Source organism: Triticum aestivum, chromosome 2B (assembly GCF_018294505.1).
Source record: "Triticum aestivum cultivar Chinese Spring chromosome 2B, IWGSC CS RefSeq v2.1, whole genome shotgun sequence".
Lineage (NCBI taxonomy): Eukaryota > Viridiplantae > Streptophyta > Magnoliopsida > Poales > Poaceae > Triticum > Triticum aestivum.
In genome coordinates this window covers 97,142,103-97,163,910 of record NC_057798.1, presented here as the reverse complement: position 1 = coordinate 97,163,910, position 21,808 = coordinate 97,142,103, and the positions used below count along the sequence as shown (strand labels likewise).

At 45.0% G+C, this 21,808-nt stretch overlaps 3 protein-coding genes and 1 pseudogene across 6 annotated transcripts in view; all 4 read right to left on the bottom strand.

The window, feature by feature from the left end:
* Positions 1–242: 242 nt before the first annotated feature.
* On the bottom strand, positions 243–5,007 carry LOC123043683 (vacuolar-sorting receptor 1-like; annotated as a pseudogene). The gene is made up of 12 exons (XR_006419489.1): positions 4,232–5,007; positions 2,565–3,251; positions 2,344–2,432; positions 2,190–2,259; positions 2,005–2,088; positions 1,830–1,906; positions 1,664–1,745; positions 1,506–1,588; positions 1,358–1,424; positions 1,131–1,262; positions 876–982; positions 243–776 (listed from the first exon to the last, which is right to left on the bottom strand). The product of XR_006419489.1 is annotated as a vacuolar-sorting receptor 1-like (transcript).
* Positions 5,008–5,572: 565 nt separating this feature from the next.
* LOC123043682 (cytochrome b-c1 complex subunit 10, mitochondrial) lies at positions 5,573–7,811 on the bottom strand. Its single transcript, XM_044466206.1, has 2 exons — positions 7,555–7,811; positions 5,573–5,854 (listed from the first exon to the last, which is right to left on the bottom strand). The coding sequence occupies exons 1-2, from the start codon at positions 7,681–7,683 to the stop codon at positions 5,801–5,803; spliced, it is 183 nt and encodes a 60-aa protein (XP_044322141.1). The 5' UTR covers positions 7,684–7,811; the 3' UTR covers positions 5,573–5,800.
* A 1,330-nt stretch (positions 7,812–9,141) lies between these two features.
* LOC123043681 (probable tRNA (guanine(26)-N(2))-dimethyltransferase 1) lies at positions 9,142–16,058 on the bottom strand. 3 transcript variants are annotated; one of them, XR_006419487.1, is made up of 14 exons: positions 15,689–16,058; positions 15,190–15,271; positions 14,979–15,097; positions 14,709–14,796; positions 14,467–14,588; positions 12,884–13,023; positions 12,728–12,800; positions 12,562–12,650; positions 12,369–12,474; positions 12,089–12,301; positions 10,898–10,991; positions 10,527–10,721; positions 10,369–10,446; positions 9,142–9,356 (listed from the first exon to the last, which is right to left on the bottom strand). XR_006419487.1 is itself a non-coding variant. In XM_044466205.1 (13 exons), exons 1-13 carry the CDS (start codon positions 15,911–15,913, stop codon positions 9,222–9,224), a joined length of 1,665 nt encoding a protein of 554 aa, XP_044322140.1. In that variant the 5' UTR covers positions 15,914–16,058; the 3' UTR covers positions 9,142–9,221. The 3 variants fall into 3 exon arrangements, 1 of the variants encoding a protein (XP_044322140.1); XM_044466205.1 differs by lacking the exon at positions 10,898–10,991; XR_006419488.1 differs by lacking the exons at positions 9,142–9,356; positions 10,369–10,446 and having other exon boundaries at positions 10,571–10,721; positions 10,898–11,420.
* Positions 16,059–17,416: 1,358 nt separating this feature from the next.
* LOC123039028 (putative expansin-B14) overlaps positions 17,417–21,808 on the bottom strand; it is a 24,493-nt gene continuing 20,101 nt past the window's right edge. The window contains exons 3-4 of the mRNA XM_044462350.1: positions 18,272–18,581; positions 17,417–17,871 (exon numbers count right to left, since the gene is read on the bottom strand). Of these exons, the coding sequence (XP_044318285.1) occupies positions 17,556–17,871; positions 18,272–18,581 (626 nt within the window). The 3' untranslated portion in view covers positions 17,417–17,555. The remainder of the gene's footprint in view (positions 17,872–18,271; positions 18,582–21,808) is intronic.

Sequence of the window (21,808 nt, the reverse complement as noted above, 5' to 3'; positions counted from 1 at the left end):
TAGAAGCGGTGATGTCTTTAGCTTTCATCACAAATTGTACTATTTCCAGAGCACAACATTTAATCATCTTTTTTATCAAGACATACCTATGCATTGACGATGGAAAGTTTATGCTTGTCTACTTGGGACCATGCTACATGGTAAGGTCAGGACGTCATGAATTTGCTACGAGGGGAGCACGTACTATCTAATCAGAACATCAGAAAAAAATAATAAAAAAAAATAATCAGAACATCAGAAAATGTGAAAAAAGAGAACCTCACCACTGTGATAGCTGAAGCCTACTGCCTGCAAAGCAACATGTGGTTTTTGGGGAAGTAGGCTAAATGCTCTTCTGGTCTCTTTATTAAACGCACCCAACACGATTCAGTCCGAACGAACAACGGTATTTACACAATGTCATCACGCTGAACGAGACCTCGAGCATCACAATTATGACTAAATGAGGGCTAAAACTCCGGTGAGATCGATCCTAAACCTGTCCTTGAAGTTTCAGAAAGAGAGAAAAGAGAGAGTACGTTTGTCTTTCAGAATCATAAGCTAGCTAACCGGCCAATCTTTTCTGAATTCAAAATTGCAGCTCCAAACCCGGCCACTCCGATGCGCCACGGACGCGGTGAGACTAGCTCTTATGCTTGATGATCCGTATGTACTTAGAACTCCTTGGTGCTTCAGATGTCGGCGTGGTCCACGTGCCGTTGGTGGCTCGACGTCTCCTGGTTCTCCAGCGGCATGTACTGCGCCATGATCGCGCGGATCTCTGAATCCATGTAGCTCTGCCATCACATTGTCGACAACAGCAAAAATGTCTCACATAAATCAGTGCAAAGTCTTTTGCAGAATAGAGTGACCACGATCATGTTTGAGCATTTTACCCGTAGCCGATATTTGTAGACGGCGTATGCTCCCACTCCGGCGAAGCCGAGGCCGAAGAAGATGACCCACATGAACCCCCAGCCCACCGACGAAGTCGCGACCTTGCCTGCGCAGATATCGGAAAATGCGTCGAATTAGCACGTTGTTATAGACAAAGAAAGCACTGTTTGAAGGTGCAAGTAGCACATTCCACATTACCACCTTGCAATGAGAAATAGCGAGGTCCCAAAGGAAATTCAGGCTAGGCAACTCACTGATGCAAGTGTCATGCTCTCTCATGTACAGCATGTTGCTACCACCGCAGCCACACTCGTAGCTTCCCCATGTGTTCTCGCAGCTGCAGTCCTTGCACTGGCAGAAGAGCCTCTCTTTGCACTCATCAACATCTGCAAGCGCCAAGCAGAGAGATATTTATTAGATATGAAAAATTACTTCAGAATACACAAACATGGTTGCAGAACAATGTTTCTAATGGCGGTACCTTCGCAACCGTGTATGCCATCACCCTTGAAGCCTTGCGGACATTTGCAGCCCTTAGCTTGCTCATTCTGTAGATTTCCAAAATTCAGTTTGTACCGCACACTGAAGCTATGATAAAGAAAACTGCAATCTGAAAGAGATGATCTTACCGAGCACGCGGAGACAGACTTGCCGTTCCTGGTCTCCTTCCAGCAGCCTCCGTTGTTGATTTGGCATCGACCAACACCAGAAGCTGCCAAACCCATGAACGCATAAAAAGGGTAGCTTGAATGAAGATCATTTTGATTCATTGAAGAAACAAGTTTACCTTCACAGTGGGTGTACCCGTCGCCAACGAACTTGACGCCATTGACAACCGGGCACTCGCAAACCCGCCCACGGAAGGTATCCTAGGAGATGTTACCCATGAGATTAATTAGAATATGGGTGAGGTAAACAATGTGAGCAGCATTTTTTCCAGTGAAGTTCACTACCTTGCATGCAGTGAAATTAGTATTTTTGTCCAGCCAGCAACCTCCATTGTTTTCCAAGCACTGGTTTGTTTGTATATCTATGCACAATATATGAAGCCCAAAAATCATAAACTATGAAGAATAAAATCCAGGTAGGTTTATTCAAGAACAACAAAAAAGGTGCAAATCCACAAACCTTGAGTCAAACAGATATCGGGTTCGGTCGTCTCCTCGAATCCCGAACATATCGCTCGGAGCACAGCCCTTTTATCCAGTTTCCCTAAACAGAAAATAAAATAAACACACGTTCAAAAAGAAAAGTAAAACATATATAAACAGCATTGAGCTGAAAAGAAATGTAAACTGGGAGAGTGGACGCACCTCTGTACTGTCTGTTGTTGACGACGAAAGTCGGCAGTATGGTAACATCCCCTCGAGCACCATGACCAATCTGAATGATCAAAGGCATAAACATGAGTCTGCCATCAACCAACGAATCTGCTATGGCTGATGAGTTTATCATCAAGAGACTCACTTGAGCATCTTGCTCCGCCTTGAGCACCGGGTTGTCCTCATCGGCGTCGGGGTCTCCGACGCACTGGGTAATCTTGTCAATGTCCATTCCTGTCAAAAAACCCGGACACATAAACAAATGGTCAATCATGACTCATCACTGCAAACAATAGACAGTACTCCCTCCGTCCCATAATATAAGAGCGTTTTTGACACCAGTGAGCAGAGTAAAACCGCACGCACCAAGGGACTTGATGACACCATGAGCGCAATCGGTGGTGTACTTCTTCTCCTTCATGGGGCACCGGATGGCGAAGTCGTGCACATAGTCCCACCACAGCCACGGCTTGCGGCTCTCGTTGGCGACCTTGAAGAGGCAGATCTGGATCAAGTTCTGCACCACGACGTCCTTCCCATCATACCCGGTGGTGAAGTCCTGCTCCGGGTCGGGGGCGCAGTAGCGGCCGTGGTTGATGCACTGCGACCTGCACTGCGCGCTCAGGACGAAGGCCTCCGGGCAGTACCAGGTGATGTAGTGCGGCGCGAACTGGGTGTAGCCGCGCTGCTCCAGCACCTGCGCCACGCCCCGGAAGTCCCGGACGAAGCTCATCTGCATGTCGCATTTCGCGCCGCACTCGTCGTTGCTGTTGGTCCAGAACTCGTACTCCACGCGCTCGTCCGGGTGCGGGAGGGATTCCCGCCAGTCCAGGAGCACGTTCACCATGTCGCCGTTCTCGAGGGCGGTCTTCAGGTCGTCGCCGAAGCGCTTGGAGACCAGGGCTGAGGGCACGGTGATGTTCTCCAGGTGCTCCTTGCCGCTGGACTCTGGGGTGTCCATTGTGATGAGGGGCTCTGCCCTGTCGTCGGCGACGAGCACCGCCGCCGCTCCCGCCGTCTGCGCGTTCCACCCCTTGGTTGTGAAGTAGCAGTCTGCACGTTGCAAAGAATTCAATCACGACTGTTCTGGGTAATGACTGAAAACAGTGCTAGCCTGTGAGGTTAACACAGTTAAGAAGTATAGGAGAGAGAGGATTTAAGTTGGTACCCAAATAAGATAGGAAGATGATGGATTTAAGATGGTACCACTATCATGGCATTTATCTGCTCTGTTCAACAACTATGGCTGAATGGTATTATGACACACCTAATCAAACTCCTCTTATGGTGATGGTGCTGTGATAGAGATTTCCTTCTTTTGGGCATTACCCTTGTTGATTTTATTTCACGACAAAACTAAGTGAATTTCTTATTTATTGCAAGTAGAGTGATAAAGGTGTTAACAACCCAAGAGTGGTAAGAGACCCCATCCAACACACGGCAAAGATGTGCTGAGTATCTGATTTATATAACGCAAGATGCGCTAAGCACCTAACTGAACACAGTTATGCAACAATGCAGGTACGTACCTGTGCACTCAAAGAACATGAGTAAAACATGTGCTATTTAGTTAAGAAAGTACGTAGGACCAAACTACATACACCAAAATGTCCAACAGAAGGAAAAGAGGGTAGCAACTAACCATCTGAAACCTATTCCTTTAGCATGTCATATATAGATAGCTTCTTATATATGCGGGAGCCGTGCCGCGCCGCGCCACATCTCTCGCTGACGAAATTAATTCACTCCAAGAACATGACCAAGACTGAATCCATTTTTCATATATATACTATGAACAGAAGCCATAGATAACCATATTCTCCAAGGTCCATATCCTAGTGCCGGGTTCCCATTTTAAAACGTGTGGATTTTAAACATCTACTATGAGCTAGGGAGAATGAGAAAGTGGGTGTATTAAACCATTCGTGTGGAAACGCACGCGCACCGGCGGTTAAATAAATTACGGGATGGATCTGACCTCCCAGAGTGGAAGTGGAAGTGGAAGTGGAATGAAGAAGGAGAAGAAAAGAAACCTCCGCGGTCGACGAGGAGGAAGACGGGGAGGCCGCCGGCCTTGGGGTTGAAGGAGAGGCCGAAGTCGGCGAAGGGCTTGCAGGCCTTGGTGTTGGCCTTGGGGTAGACGACGACGCCGTGCATGGTGCCCCCGTACTGCGGCATCCCGAAGTTGCCGATGGCGCACTCGTACACGCCCCGCAGCCCCGCCGGTGACGTCACCCGCAGGCTGTTCTTCTCCACCACGAACCTCCCCTCCACCACCGTCGCGAGCGCCAGCACCGACACGAGAAGAAGAAGAAGCGGCGGCGGCGGCGCACGTCGCCCCCACCCCGCCGGCGACGATCTCCCTCCCATCTCGATCACCTCGCTCGGTGATCCGATCCCCTTCCCCGGCCAACTGCTGCACACGACGATCGAACACGATCGAGCCGCGCGCGGAGGAGGGTCGATGGACGAATCGATGATCTCGGGAAGAGAGGAGGGTGGCGTCTGAGCGGAAAAGGCGAGCGTGGGTTGAGTGGCAAGGGCGGATGGATTTGACCGGGGGTTGGGAGGGAGAGGACGAGGGAGAAGCAGTGGAGTGAGAGAGAGGAAGGGGGAGGGCGAGGTACGTGGCGGCCTCCTCGTGTGGGGGTTGGAACGCTTCCAAGCCTCCCGCCTTTTGCTTCTGGTGTGTGTTTGTGGCCGTGTCCGTGCTCGCGCGCGCTGACGGGGAAAGCCACACCTTTTTCGGACGCTGTCACGCTCATTCTCATGCTCATCCGAGGAGAAAGACGTAGAGCGTGCCGTGCATTGCATGCATGTATGGTGCGCGTGAGGGAGGGGCTTCCGGCCGGCACCGGGCGCCTTTGCGTGTGTGTGGATCTAGCAATGGGGGGCGTACGTGGACGGTCAGTATCGATCGAAACCATGGGCAGGCGGATTTTCCTTGATGAATACAACATCTTGGGGCGGCAGAGTTGTTGGGAATATGACTGTGCACAACAAATGTGGTTCGAGTCGGTGCGTTACCCGTCTCCGTCTTTGTTGTTGTAACTGAGACTACAAAGGTGCGGTTTTCTGGCTGAAGAGTGCAGACTACCACCGGAGAAGTGTGCTGCGATTTGGTACACATCGTTCTCAAAACCTTTTTCCTTTTAAGGCGAGAACACGGCGTTATGATCTTTGTCGAGTTCTACAAGTGATTTCGATCTCAAGCTTGTTAGAATCTTGTTAAGGCTACCTACGGCGGAGGTAAATCTCATGGGCTTCTTCTTTCGCGATGAGTTAGTTAGTTCAACAAGGGACACCAGGCTCGACACAAAATACCACGGCTGAGCGAGCCAAAGCTCACTCTTTGGTGACCATAGCAAGAGAAATAAACAAAAGCACAGTTTCTTTCCTCTGTGACGGAAAATAAATTTACATGATCATTCCCCTCCCATGGTGAGGGTTACATGCAACGCAAGAGGAAACCTACATCTGGATGGAAAATCAAACAAGGGATCACGAGGGTCTTGTATATTATTGGCTGGGTTGTCCAAACTCAGAGAATCATCCTGAAAATGTACGCATCAAAAGCTGTAGCCGTGCACCCCCATAGACACTTATGCCTCAGGCTCGGGCTTCTCGAAGAAGGTTTTCTTGATCCAGTCAAATGGCTGCAAACAAAATCAAAAGGATCTTCAGTATCGTAGAGACTGACAAACTGAAACTAATAGCGAGATGACCATGACAAGAAAATTCAGACGAAAAACAGGTTAGCAACAATAATTATGACTTTGAGGAGGGCAAATAAAGATGCAAGGTGCGACGGTACTTGGAATTGATCAAGCAACTAATGGAATCGGTTAAATAGAGTTAACACAAACAGCATAGGCACACCATGGATCTTCATCATGATTTTAGTTCCAGGTTTTCACCAATACAGCAAAGACCAGACATCACAGGGGACAAAAGATGCGAGGAAGAATTTTTGTACCAGACAGGCAGACTCACTCACTATGTAAAGTAGCTAGGCCAAGTCATAGAAATTGCCTCAACCACTGAATGTTGACTATGGCAGAATGGATCCTTAGATTTTTGTCAGAGTAGAGGAAATAAAGTTCCATCGCATCACAAGGCAGTAGGTACCAGTTTCAACCAAAAGAAATTCCTAACATTTGACTTTAAAGCCGGCAACATAGCCCGTAAAACCTAATAAACAGTATGTACAGAACTACTCCCTCCGTTCCGAATTACTTGTCTTAGATTTGTCTAGATACGGAGGTATCTAGCACTAAAATAAGTCTAGATACATCCGTATCTAGACAAATCCAAGACAAGTAATTCGGAACGGAGGGAGTAGATACTAAGTTCATAGCAGTGTAAGCATACATGACAGTATTAAAAAAATTACACATACATGCTCCAAATTTTCATGCATAACAGTCAGAAATAATGGAATACGCCAGAAAACATATTCAACAGAAGTGCCTTTTTAGAGAGGATCTACATTGATCATGTTTGAGACCTTCCAGGAGCTATTAGGCAGAATGCACATCTTAGTTATGTGAAGCTAAAGGCAAAGAAATCAAGCTGCCTCGGCAGAAACTATCAGGAGGAAGTGAAAGTTAATTCATGTCACCAAGATTGAACAATTAAAACTATATACTATTACCTATCAAAATTTTGCAAAACCGGAACTGTACTTTGCATCCAGGTTCTGTTACACTGCATAAGTGTTCTAACCAGTACTCCCACCGTCCGGAATTACTCGTCGCAGAAATGGATGTATGTTAGACATATTTTTAGTTCTAGATACATCCATTTCTGTGACAAGTAATTCAGGGCGGAGGGAGTAGAAGTGTGCCCTGTGCTAAACTTGCTTGTCAAATACTATCATGTTAGCATGATGTAGATAGGGCCATAGCTACTTCAGCATTTGCCTTGAACTATTTATTGCAGCACGTTCCTATCACCAAGGCACCTTGACAAACAGGGGTTCGCCAGAATAAATCTGTTGCCATCACATAATCACTTCGGTCTTCTCCTTCACCGTATACAATCCCAACGGAGCACTATTAAGATCCAAACAACAATTTTGACCACGTAATAAACTTCAGATAATCCCTCCCAGATCACACCATCGCAGCTCAGATCGCCGGGCCCGAAGACCGACCCAGCACGCCGCAGATCTAGGCCAACAACAAGCAGCTACACAGGCATGGCAAGATCGGATCTGGAGAAACCAAACCCTAACACCGATATGACAAACTACCCACGGATCGAGCGGCGGATGCGAGATGAAGCAAGGCTCAAAAGTGGCGGACGGTGGGTGCAATCGAAGGCGTAATCGCTAATTGACGGTTTTAACACGGACCTGGACGAGGTAGATGGCGGCGCTGCCGGCGAAGATGCCCCAGGTGGCGAGGGCGGTGACGTCCGTGGGCTGGATGCGGCGGGAGGAGAGGAAGCGGGAGAGGGTGGAGCTGGACGCCGGGAGAGCCATCGCCGCCGTTGATTCGCGTCTCGTTGCTTTTCTCTCTCTCTCTTCTCGGGGGCAGGTGAGGAAATTGGGCGAGAGGAAGGAGAAGACTTGTTAAAGTGCTTCCTGTGCGTTCTGATGGGCCTATTCAGAGACAAGGGAGGAAGGTGAATGGGCCCAGTCCATCTCATGGGCCTAAAATCGTATCTAGCCTCTTCGGCCATGAGGCCCAAACCATTCCACGCTGTCAAAGATTGGTGGAATGACGTCATTCACATCCATGGACACCCGTGCAAAGCATTGGCATCCCTCTTTTTTACATGGAAAATCTGCAACAAGAGGAAGGCAAGGGTGTTCCAGAATGTGTACGCTCCACCGATGCCTATCCTCGCCAAAATCCGCCGAGAGGCTGCTCATTGGGCCATCGCCGGCGCGAAACATTTCAACGCAATCATGATGACACGAGAGTAGTTCTTTTAAGGCCATTTTGGTGCCCTCGGGCGTGTGTTCTAACTTTTAAAGCTTCTTCTCAATTAATGAAACGCGGAAAAACCTTTTGCCCATGTTTCATTTTTTTTCTTTTTGGCTGAAAGAGGTCTGCAAAGCTATATCTGACGACACAACTTATAGTGAGAGACAACGGGCATGGCAAGAAAATACATTGGTGGGCGTGATAAAAGTTATGCTTTCCCAACAATAAATCTGGTATGAGGTCTTGAGATTTTTTTTTGTGGGCGAAGGTATCGAGATATTCACTCTTTTAACTTGGCAATGCTTGCTAAGCAAGTGTGGCGCTTGTTTGGAATCACCTGATTCCTTGTGTGCTCAAATTCCTCGGGCAAATGGATAGTTGCCGAGCACTAAACCAAAGAAGGGCTCTTCCTTCGCCTAGCAAAGCTTATTTGTAGGAATACAAACTTCATAAAGTTTGATCAAATTTATACTTAAAAATATCAACATCCATAATATTAAATATATACAATATAAAAAATAATTTCATGATGCATTACATTTATTTGATATGATGAATGTTGATATTTTTTCCTGTAATTTTGACTTGAGAGAAAACTTATATGCAGAGTAAAAGGAAACAAAGGGAGCATTTGGAGAGTGGACAATGGTGAGAGCATTAACCTTTTCGTGAATTAACCAACACCGCTCGTATTTTACATTTGCTACTTCCTCCTCTTTGCCACGGTGTTTCCTTGCATCATATACCCTATTTGTGCTCTCACTACTGTGCGGCATAGATGGCTGGCCATTCATTCACTTGACAGGAAAACTCAGCAGGATGAGCTCGAAGGAGACCCAAGAACAATGTCATACTTACAGAGTAGGCATTATTAGTTATTGTGATGGATCATGCCCATTCGACCAACCTCTTCATGGGCCTCTGGTTCAGCGAGGTGGTTAAGGTTCACATTCTAGGATCAGCAGAAACTTGTCGCACAGGGGAGCAGGCATGGGCACGGCTGTAGATTATAGTTTTCAGAACTTTCTATATGTTCAATTTCAGAATAAAAAGAATGTCTGGCTTCAAGTGTGTCGATGGCAAAAAGAAATTACAATTTGTCAATGGGAAGTATCTTCAGTGGTCTACCGGCCTTCATCTTAGGACCCCAGTGTTTTTCAGGATTAGGTAGAAATCTCGGGCTCTTCCGTGCAACTAAACCCCCGGTTGCTTGAGAGAACGATGCCTGGTAGTTGTCAAACCAGTAAAAATAAAGGGACACAAATTAGATATAGGAAAAGTAATCAATGAAATCAACTAGAATACTGAATGGAGCAACAGAGGTTTCAGAAGTATGAGAGGTTGAATTATATAATGGCTTAGTTTGTATAACCTCTGTCCGCAAATAAGCATATCTCCCGAATAATCACTACACGGAAATTCAGGAGATATATGTCGACAAAGGGAAAACACCTACCTCAATATATGAAATGAACAAAGTGGTGGCTAAATTGTGACTGGTGTGCAAAACTGAGCAACAAACGATCCATCTAAACCAAGACAAAAATACAACAGTTTGTATGCTTCCAGTTAACGCAACATCAGGTCAGTATTAGGTCTCTGTGCACAATAATTTGAGGTGTCTCTACGGATGGTTTCGGGGATTTCAGCCAGGTTTCTATAATTTTGACCAAAGTATCCAGAGACATTTAAAACCAGCAAAATAGACAGGGTTCTACCACGAGAGAGCTAGGACCCAGTAAAACTTGATCACTTCTGGTTACTTGTACCAATTGAAATCCCAGCAGAGAGCTTGACTAGTGCTAGTCTGGATCATGTTGCTCAGAAAATCATGAGGCCAACCCGTCAGGAATAACAGAGATACATAAAACCAAACACCAAATGGTACAAGGAATGGCTTGCTTTCATATAAACATAACATTCAGACAACGATTAAAACATTCGGGAAACGGAGCGCCGTTAATGAGAAGAGCCCTTCGCTCAGCTCAAGCTTAACAAGAGTGGAATATTAATACTGTGTCCAAGTCACTCATGGTTAGCTTCACATAGTTCTGTCAGATTAATACAACAAATAAACACAAGCTTCTGATGTCTGATCACAACACCATGAAGTAAAAAACTCAAGCTTATAATAAGCAAAAATTTGCAAGCATATGTAACTCATTTTTGCATAGAAACATTTTACTTCTCATGCATTGTTCATAAAATGATACAAAGCTATGTTTTATGATCTATACCTGCAATTGTGGCTCTTGGGAAAGTATCCTGCTACCTGGAAGGTTCTCAGGTTGAGATTTTACCGGGTGAAGCTTGACCTGCAGGCACAGGAAGCCAATTTATGAAAAACAGTCTGCTGTGTCTGATTAACCAAAAAAATCTGAGATTTCTATCATACCCAACATCGCATGATGTCCCAAATTACAGACATTGGCGCATCTGTTTTCAGAGCTAGCGGATCCGCATGGCTACCTGATATTTCATACCCAGCATTTCTTATAGCCGAATGAAACATAACCATGGTTGGATTAGTGCACTTCAATGTTGCACATATACTGTGAAGACTGACGAATAAAGGTGCATTGGGCAATTCCTGCACCAGAAAATCCCTTGTGATTTATGGATCCAATATAAACAGCAGAATGTTAACATCTCACTGTATGTTTGATTCAGAGATTCTTTATTTAATACTATTTCAAATCAGGCCATTTATTTTAGCACAACATCTTGTCTAAGAACTAGAGGTTATGGCTCCCAAGAAGAGCTGACCTGCTTGGTGGAAATGGTATTCCAAATTGCCATAAATAAAGTTAGTGTGCCATGAAGGATGCCAGCTGCTGAGAGTGAAGGTTGATGTTCTTTCCTACCAGATACATATCATGTAGACAGATTGTTGTCAGGAATGGCATTGTTCTGGTGCAAGTTGCAGATTCTGACATTCCCGAGAAGAAGTTGCAGATTCTGAGCACAGTGTAACATCCCAGATGTCTCCCCTACCTGGCGATGCTAACACACTATCTGATTACCACCAACTCTAGGAAATACTCAAATTTTGGCAAAGCTTCCTGTGTTTATAGGGACATCCACGGCAGACAATTTAGAATTATAACAGATAACATCCATATGACTCGGTGGTAATCAGATAGTGTGGTAGCTTTCACCAGGTAGGGCAGATATCTGGGATGTTACACACAACACAGGGCATCCAATGGGTTTCCAGAATGCATTGCAAGCAGGCCATTTACATAAAGATTTGTCGCTACCTTTTGGTCTGGGAATGTTTAACACCTTCCTAGAATCAGATGCAAGCAAGTCTATATCACTTCAATTGGAGGAGTGTGTAAACCAAGGGTTAAAAGTTATACTCGAAAAAGCAAGGATAATGCTGGACACTGCCATTAACTGTTTCCATATAAGTTTCTATTGCAGAGTGTGTAACCATGTAGCACGCATAGACCTCCTCCAGTTAACGCATCGGTGCACTGGAACGAATACTGATACTCAACCAGTGGGCAGCCATTCTGCTGGACTTTTAGTCTAATGGAAAGTTCATTTTCGCTATCAACAAAATCAAGAATTTATTGAGTATTATTGTTCTTTTTTCTTTTTGCTAGTGACTTCGCCTTATAGAGATATGAGGTATTTTAGTACACAAAACCCGAGCCTGACACTAAAAATAACCATACAAAGTGATTTAAGGGCAAATATATTTGCATGCTCATTTGCCTATGCTGCCAACGTGACACTTGTACATATATCATTCAAGTAATGAATCAGAATATATGCACATCCGCGAATAGCTTCTATCCTATCAGCTTCTTTCTAAAACAATTATGTATTAAAATCATTAAAATTCACTAATCTGTACACTTTTCGTCCTGTTCATGTTTCATTTTCTCTACCGTATAATCAGCAGTCAACATAGGCATAACCAAAAGAGAAGACAAACCAAAATAGTACCTCTGATACTGACGTTAGTATAGCTGAAATTTTTGCATAAGCTTGATATAAACCACTAGTTGCTCGGATATTTGATAAAATGGAAGCAGCCCAATCCCTGTCATGTATTGGATCACTCCATATAGGCCCCCCCATAACAAATTTACCGCCACACTCCGAACACTCTTGAGGCACAATAGGGCAAAAATTTGGTAGAGGAATATTCCTCTTATCCTGGATCAGAGGATCATATCCATAAGCATGCCATGCAAAACAATGAAACAAGAAAAGAGGAGTCTACCTTTGAGTTTATTCTTCCAACATTTTGTAAGTGAAATGAATTGCAACCAACACATTGATATACATGTGAAAATTTGAGAGGTGAGCTTTTCACCGTGCTAGCCGACCTGCACAGTGAAAGAGGCACATTGGTAAGATCAATTTGTGGGAAACCATATTACAAACACCAAGGAGAGGCAGAGGCAGGAGACAACGTGAAGATTCGCACAAAAACCCTAATGTAGAAATCCATGTGCACTGATATGACAGGAACTATATAGCGCTTGTGGCGGATCGCATGTGACTGCAAGCAAAACAAGGAAAATGAATTGATGGATCGTCATAATGACTATGTGAATAGAAGAGACTCTCAGGTCTGACCTCGATGCAGGCAAGAAGAATCCTCAAGGCCATCTCATGGCGGTATTTGCCTCTTACTGGATAAGAACCATATCTGCAGGTATAGATAACTGATATGGTAAGAATTAAATGATGTAGTCATGCAGTTGATGATTGATAATTGAATATTAAACTGACTTGGAAAAGCAAACTTCTGCATTGCCCCCAGCAAGGACTGCCATGTCTGTAGCCGAGCACATCAAGATACCACCATCTGCAACACATTGAACTGCTGAATCAAGGAATGCAGCTGGTGATCCATAAGGATCAAGATCAACCTGATTCAGCAAGTATATAGGACATCAATACAGCATGATACGGATACATATTATCCTCGAACGCGAGGAAAAGTGACCATGTGTAGATGGCAACAAAAGAAGAGGATATGATATGATATTAACAATTTACTGCAAAGAAGTAGTTCCGTTGGTCAATGTGTCACCCTGGCATGTGTGCAATCAAAATTCACTAACTTTGACAACATACAGAAATATCTATATTGGTTACATGGAAAGGTGACAAATAGACCAGTCATCATTTACCGAAAGTACATTCATAACACTGTCCTTTCAGACTTCTTTGGTAGTGTCATGAAGCTAATGCACGGCGAAGATGGCCAGGACAGCCTAGCGTGAAAAGATGAGATACTAGAACAGTTTTGCTAGAACTCATCTAGATGAGATATAATTTGGTCTCATTCACCTTTTATAGCCATTGGATGTGATGCTATAAGATGCGTGTGTGCTGACGTGGGTTGTATTTGTTCTTGTTTTCAAAGTGAATGAGACCAAATTATATCTCATCTAGATGAGTTCTAGGTACTCCCATACTAGAATGGGGATAAGAATAACATCTATATAAAGGGATGTCTGAACCAATTACCGACTAAGCTCACTGGGATACATACTATACTTCTACTAACTAACACAATCTCTAATATACTTCCCAATTGATTGCAGATTTAACGTCCTGATTTTTGCTGGACACCGGACTCTCGCGAAATGCTGCTACTGGTGTTGGTTTCTGACTCCCAAATAACCTGACCATCTTGCTGCTGGAGTGCTGGACACACTGGTCGTTCTTGCTGCACATGCAGTTACTGCTGCCACTATGATACTCTTACTGCCGGGCCCATTGTCCGCAGCATTATTGCAAAATATAATAGTTAAACTTTATGTGTATGGATACCATACATACCAAAATTCACATACTTAATATTTATGAACAAAGGAGTTGCCATATTACAGCAATGATGTGAGTGCGCTGTGCCACTATTTCCTATATGTAAGAAAGTAAATAAAAAAAATCTTGGCACACCAATTGTTTGATTTCTATGCAAGACATAAGGCATTACAGTATTGACATGCTGCAAGTGTCTAGAAACAGACTCACACGAGTAATCGTATCGGCTATATGGTTTCTGTTTCTTACTTTTGTAGGATTGTAGCATTGCAGCGTGATATGCAAAAATCTTAGGCAGTACTAAATTCTACGACACTGAGTTCTGAATTTCCCAGCTTATATACAGAAACATAATTTATATCTGCTTGATTTAATTTTCTACTCAGTCAGGAACACAAATATGAAATAATATAGCAAATACAGTAGTTACTTGTCCAAAAATGTATAGCTGCCATTTAATTTCCCTTGGCACTTAAACTGATACATAACAAATGATTGGAGAGTTATGTTTCTATTAAAGTAAAGTAGTAAAGCCATACCACATCAAATTCTTTAGGGTGAGTGAGCATGTAAATGCGAGCGTCAGCAAGATGTGGCACCACCTTCGAAGATGCAAGAATGCCATTGTGATAGATATTTCTCTTACAGGATTCTATAGCAACTGCAGTTAATCAAACACATGTTTAGCATCATCAGACATAAAATAGGGTGTTATTTCCAAGGACTCAAAAGATTTCTGAAAAGTCATCTGCAACATTCTGACAGAGATATCAGAATGTACCTTCATTATTGTCAAGAGCTATAACTTCCCCAATTCCATCCACCTCAAGTGCATATCGGATAGCTCTTAATCCTGATGCAGCCAAAGCCTACAAAATTCATGATAAGAAGGATCTGAAGTGAAAAGATCAGCATTGTTTATGCAAATACTACTGCCGTAGGTTATATACATGATTTAAAAATGGGAGAACTTCCAGAAGAAATATACTATATCATAGCACATCACAGCTTGAACTGATAATTATTAAACAACAGGACTTCATAAATGCACCTCAAGAACTTTAGGTGCTTTAAGGCTCGATTCCTTTCTCAATGCAGTGTCTTCAGAACCTGTGGTAGCAGGGTCTAATCCATCGGCATGCTGCTCCGGTGGTATCTCAGCACGCCTGCCTGCTTCATCACAGAAATCACTCAAGCATTGGTGTACCTTTTAATCGGAAAAGGTTTGTAAACTAGCAGTCGAATTGTGTCCAAACGAGTACCTTTTAATTGGATATCATGCTCTTCCTGTCTTTTCAAAATAAACCATCTCAAAACAGCAATGGAAAGGTCTCTGTTGTTAACCTGGTGAGAATCGAATTCATAAGTATAAACAACTTGAACATATTTCCAAAGCTACCACCAGATGAAAATTCGAATTTCCAATGGAAATATTGGACAGCGGCTACAGTGGATTGTCCTTTTGTGAGTTGTGGTGGAGCTACAGTAGCCATGGGTTCAGCTAACGTATCAGGAATATTCTAATTTCTGGCCAGACATAATAGCTTATTTAGTCTGTAATTCTTGCAGTTCTAATGAAATGAGATGTTCAGCACATCAGTGGCCGAAATCATCAAATAGGCAACCAATTATTTTCCTGGAAGGAACGACTGCACTGCACTACTGTCCATGCAACCATCAGGTGAAGCAGCAGCGGCATCAGCCTGACAACAGAAAATCAAATCTACAGCACACGTAGACAGGAAGCAAAGGAGGCGAGACCTGAGCCTTGTTGAAGAAGACCGAATTGGACTTGTCCGCGAATATCTCCGCCCGCCCTTCCCTGACGGTTTCCGGGCCCGCGGCTATCTCCGGCGGCTCCGAGGCGAAGGCGGAGGCGGAGGCGGAGGAGCAGGGACAGGAGGCGAACCAGAGGCTGAGGACGCGATTTGTGGAGGAATGCACGCGCGTGTTGAGGAAGCGAGAGAAACCACATGCTATGGTCATCGAACCGCCCGAGGACGCCGCATGGGGAGGAAGGAGTCGCGACGGCGAGCGGGCGGACGGAGGCGGCCGTCGACCTTGGGGCGCCGGAACAGTGTACTTCTTGGATAACAGGGGGGGAGTGCTTGCTGCGTCTGCGGGTGCGGGTTCGGGCTGGCTGGGCCACCTCGTCAATGGGCCATCGGCTCTTTTAACCGAGCCCAAAATTCACCTGTTAATCAAGTATTTGAAACCACTCAAAAAAAATCAAGTATTTGAAATTTTCTTTCCCTAAAAAAGAAAGTATTTGAAATTTTCTAAAAAATCAAGTATTTGAAAAATGTTAAATGTGTTTATAAAAAATTTTGACCATGTGTTAAAAAATGTTAATCATGTACTCCCTCTGTCCCAAAATAAGTGACTCAACTTTGTACTAACTTTGCACTAAAGCTAGTACAAAGTTGAGTCACTTATTTTGGAACGGAGGAAGTATTTAAATTTTTTTTAATAAAGCATTTGAATTTTTCTAAATATATATGAAAAAAATATTGATCATGTATTAAAAAATGTTAATCAAACATTTAAAAAAAAGTTAAGTGTGTATACAAAAAATGTTGACATGTATCAGAAAATGTAAAACTTGAATTTGATTAGATATATACCAAAAACATACAGTGTGCATAGAAAAAAGCAGACATCCAAAAAGTAAGTTTTCAAAAAGTTAATCATGTATTTAAAAATGTTAAACATGTATATAAAAATGTTTCTGATGTATATAAAATGTTGAATCTGTACTTAAAAAGATGTATTGAATAAAAAAGAATCGATGAAAATCAATAAAAAGTAAAGAAAAACAAAGAAGACAAAAACAAAAGAATGAAAAACCAAAGAAACCAATTCAAATTAATGAAAGCGAGAAAACTGATGAAAACGAAGAAAGAAAGCAGAGGTACATGGGAGGAGAGCTGGGCATGGGCGGCAGGTCACCACGAGGCTGAGAAGATGACAAGGGCGTCAGCGATTGAGGCTCTCCGGTTTCCATCGACGACCTCATAAATCTCCAGCGTCCCCGGTCTCACTCATGCAGCCCCACACGCGTCCTACTCCATTCACTCCCGTGTGCCTGGTCGTGCTCTGGGCGAGCACCCGCCACGCCCTGGCTCTGTCCCGTCCGCGCCACCGCTTTGTTGACCGGACTTGGGCCAGCCGGTTTAGTTAGCTGCTGGTTTTGACCAAAGTATTATCAAGGATGAAAATATCCAGTTTAATTAGTCGAGGGACTAAGTTTTGATGATTTTGAAGTTGAGCGACGATTTTTAAACTTCCGGAAGAGTTTAAGGACGAAAAATATGTGTTTTCCTTCTTTTAAATCCTAAATTAAGTGAGTTTTTTTGTATGCTTTGTTGAATTTCAACAAAAAATTATTATTGGAAGGATTGAAGAACAACTCAGTTGGCACTAATTATCTTGAGGTTTTAGATAGATATACAAGTATACAACAGATCCGCCAAAGATTTCAGGCAAACAAATTTTCCATGTCACTTGCAATTTTTCAAGCATGAAGGCAGCTATTCCAAATTGATGTGGATTACATGTAGAGGCAAGAAGCTAATCAACATAGGTACTCGATCCAACAGACCGATCGATCAATCACTCGATCAGTAGTTTAATTTACGATGGATCGGTAGGTCTTGTCGGCCTGCCAGCCGGAGGGGATCACGTCGCTGGCGACGAGTTCCTTGCCGGCGCTGGTGGTGAGGCAGATCGATATGGGCGCCTGCAGGGTGGGCCCGGAGCTGTACTTCCACACCGCGCCCAACAACTGCTGTATCGGTGCCCAGCTACGGCCGCGCTGCTGAAGCTCCACCGTCGACAGGTCATCGTCGCCGGACTCATGGTTGATGAGCACCGCGAGATAGTTCGGGCTGGAGCCAGCCTCCACTCTGAAGGCGATGTCCAGCCCGCGCCACTTGCATGGAACCCTGCGGCCGAAGAAATCAAAGAGATGATACAATCAATCTGTTGAGCAGTTGCGAACCAACCTGCGGTTGGATGGTTAGAGGGACTGTGGTATCCTCAGCCCATCAGAGTTTAAATTCTGATGTTCACATTTATTCCTGGATTTATTTCAGGATTTCCGGCGATGTGCATTTAGTGGGAGAAGACGTTCCCGTCGACGACGAAGATGCCTACGGTGACTTCGTAAATTTTAAGATGATATGCCGGCTCAGTCTTTTGGAGGTGCTCATAGAAATAGGGTGTGCATGTGTGCGTTCATAGGGATGAGTGTATGCACGTGTATATGAGCGCTTGTGTCTGTTACTGATGTTCAAAAAAAAACTATTGAGCAGTTGATCACACGAACATGCATGGAGGTGGAGCGGACCACTGGGCATGAGTGTATCGCCGGCGTCGCGGAGGTTGTCGGCTTCGCCGGGCTTCGCCATGGCATCGAACGCCTTGCCGCTGAGGTTGAAGTGGGCAGCCTCGGCCAGACACGCCTCGCCGCCGGGGCACAGATCTGTGACGACCACGGTCACCGGGCGGCCGAAGCAAGCGCCATTCCCGGTGCATTTAACCTGATAGCAAACGCCGCAGCCCTTGCCGTCCTTGAAGATGGAGGGGCCGCCCGCCGCGATCATGGAGGAGAACGGTGGCTTCTCCACGTCGTCCTGGTACCCGCACGCACCACCTGCAGCACGCTCGTGCACTTGTCAGTACTTAGTACACATAAATAGCTGCTGTATACACGGAGGGGAATTTTTGGTCTATGGGACATATGCACGCTATATGGAAAAAAATTAGTAATTCAATAAAAAGTCGAAAATTTCTGAAAATATTTTTGAAATAAACTTGACCTTTACTCGTGAGAAAAAAAATCAAGAAAAAAATATCCCTTTGACTTCTTTTCGAAAAAGACAATTTTTTGGCTAAAATAGTATGAATAGTGACCTATAATAGCAAATAAATTTTGCCTTTTTGCTATGAGGTCAACTTTGGTTTTTTTCGTCAAAATAGTTAAGTGTTTTGTCAAAATAGTTCTTACCTATTTTGACTTTTATTAAAATATTAAAAAAATTCCCATATAGGATACATATACAACCAGGAACCAAAGTGTATTTCCCCTGTATACACGTCCCAACATGCATACATGCACCCTTATCATGGAGTGTAACGCCCCGGATACAACTTTCCATATTCATAACTCCAACTCTTGTCTTTTCCAGAGATGATATATGATATATCCTTCGTGGTTGGGGTTTTGTCTGTTGTTTTGCATTTTGTTCTTGTCTTGCATTTCATCTCATGGCATCATCTGCATTTCATCCGCATGTTTTTCAAAACTTGCATCCGTTCGTGTTCCGCCGGTTCTCTCCGTTGTCCGTTATGAGCCCCGACCACACTCGCACGCGCCCGCGGCACCTCCGAAATATTATTTTATAAGCGGCATAAAAATGTTCTCGGAATGGGATGCAACTTGTCATGCGGTCTTATTATAGTGTAGACAGAGCGCCTGCCAAGTTTCATCGCATTCGGAGTTCGTTTGAGTGCCCTACCGTTAAATATATAACCGCGATATAGTCGGTCTAGCGTCAGACGTTTTCGGTCTCCGAAAACCATTGCCGGGTTGCCCTCTCTTCTCTCCCCTCAGTCCAGACCCTCTCGTCACAGCCCACCTGCAGCCACCTAGTTCCCCTCTCTGTCCGGAGCGCACGATCGCGATCTGAGGGTCCGGAACCCCTCCTAACCCCCCTAACCCTAGCCCCTAGCCTATTTAACACCTCCCCTTCCATTTTTGGGCAGCTATCCTCCCTCCTCCTAAATTTCCACACCCCAATCATCAGCCAGCCACCTCCCACCTCGGCCTTGTTTTCCGCGCCGGCCAAGCCCACCGCCGCCAAGTGGCGCGCCCCCAATGGCCTCCGCCGCCGCAGCCAGCGCCCTGCAGCCAACCAGGGCTGGCCACGTCGCCCCTGGCTTCCTCCCTCCGCCGCCGAAGCCCATCTGCGGCCCGCTGCGGGCCGAATCGGGCCCGACGTCGCCCCGCTCCTCCCACCTCTCGCGCCCTCCCGCTCGATCCCGATGGGATCGGGAGCGCTCGCCGCCGCCCTCTGGCCGAACCCATCTCGCCGCCGTCTCGCCGCCCCGGCGGACCCAGGTCGCTGCCGCCCGGCCTCCCTCTCCCTTCCCTTTCTCCTTCCTCCCCTCACGAGCTCTCTCTCTCTCTCCTGGACAGCAGCCCCCGCCGCCGAAGGAACTCGCGCCCGCCGCGTCTGTCATCTGCTGGAGCTCCGCTGCGCTCGTGCCCCCGATCCGGATCTCCTCCGCCGCCGTTACCCGTTCTGGCCGGATCCCGCCGCCTGGGGCCCGTCCCCGGCCACTGGTGCCCTCGTTGGAGTCCATCTGCGCCTCGTCCCGCCCGCTGCTGCTTCTGTTCGTCAGAGATCGAGCAGCAGCGTCTCGCTCGTCCGGAGCGTTGACCGCGACCCGCGCCAGCCGCAGCGCCTCAAGGCCTAGCTCGCCCGGCCAAGTGGCCCTCTGGTGAGCGCCCACGCGCTATCCTGCGCCCCAGCGCACTTTTGTTTCCTGCATCGGCCCGCGTGGTTCGGTTTCGGCCTGTTTAGGGTTTTTTCCCTGTTCTACGAATTTCCTATTATCTGGTGAATTACAGTTTTACAGAAAACCCGTCAATATCATGCATTTAATAACGTCATAACCGTGCATCGGATTAAAATGTTTTATATATGTAAAATGCTCAGAAAATTGTGTAGATTAATAATATGCCACTTTCATCCATGTTTAAAATGTTTAAAATGATGTTTGTGTTAATTTGCATAAATGCCATGTTAAAATGCTTTAATTCATAACTAAATAACCGTAGCTCCATTTTAATTAAACTTTATATGTAAATGGGGTGGAAAAATGCCTAGTTTAACATGGTCCACTTTATTTTCTTGTTTAACAACATCAAAATTGTGTTTAGGGCAGAACAGTACCAAATGTAAAATTTGCATATGGGGATTTTCCGGAATTGTTGTTTGTTGTTTCCGGCCTCATTTAAACTTGCCTAGATAGGTAGTTTTCATATGTTTCACCTCTTGCCATGTTTAACAACATTTAAAATTGTTTGGTAGCTTATACCGAGATCAAACTAAATAATTGCATGTGGTGTTTTGTCAATATGCAACTCGTTGCATATTGATCTCCACTTAACTTGTAGTATTGTTTGTTGCACTTTGCCATGACATGCCTTATTAAACCGGACATGCATCATACTTGTTTGTGCATCATGCCATGTTTATGCTTGTGCATTTACCATGTTGTTTGTTTCTTTCCGGTGTTGGTTCTTAGTTCCGGTAATGTTGTGTTCGTGAGGATTCGTTCGACTGCGCCCGTTCATCTCCTTCATGGACTCGTTCTTTTTCCTTGCGGGATTTCAGGCAAGATGACCTCTACCCTGGATCTCATTACTATCATTGCTATGTGTAACGCCCGGATAATCTTGCTACAGTAATCCCACGCTAATCATGGCACGTCATCCCGATTACTGTTGCTATCCTCGCAATAATTCGAAACCGTTAAAATTCAAAATTCAAATTGGTGAAAACAATAAAAAATTTCAAAATTTAAAATAAAATTGTTCGGTGGTTGGCGAATATTACAAAGGTAATTATAGTGCAACAGGCATATTTTTATAAAATGGCTAAATGGATTAAATGATTTAAACAGAAAAGAAATAATAAAAAAACAAAAGGAAGAGAACCCCCCCTGCTGGACCGCGGCCCAGCTGGCCATCGGGCCAACCAGGTCGGCCCAGGTCGGCCCCCACTTCCCCTCCCTTATCCACTCACCTCCCCCCACTCCCCACCGACACCCCACTCCACCCACTCGCCCCCCTCCTCTCGCCCGATCTGGATC

What these genes read in the sequence shown, in the direction of transcription:
- LOC123043682 (XM_044466206.1), bottom strand. Translation starts at nt 7,683, where the DNA reads ATGGCTCTCCCGGCGTCCAGCTCCACCCTCTCCCGCTTCCTCTCCTCC. An exon ending in CCGCCATCTACCTCGTCCAG is followed by an intron (nt 5,855 to 7,554) that starts GTCCGTGTTAAA and finishes TTTTGTTTGCAG; the next exon opens with CCATTTGACTGGATCAAGAA.
- LOC123043681 (XM_044466205.1), bottom strand. Translation starts at nt 15,913, where the DNA reads ATGACCATAGCATGTGGTTTCTCTCGCTTCCTCAACACGCGCGTGCAT. An exon ending in TTCTTCTTGCCTGCATCGAG is followed by an intron (nt 12,651 to 12,727) that starts GTCAGACCTGAG and finishes TTTTGCTTGCAG; the next exon opens with TCACATGCGATCCGCCACAA. An exon ending in TTGGAAGAATAAACTCAAAG is followed by an intron (nt 12,302 to 12,368) that starts GTAGACTCCTCT and finishes CCTCTGATCCAG; the next exon opens with GATAAGAGGAATATTCCTCT.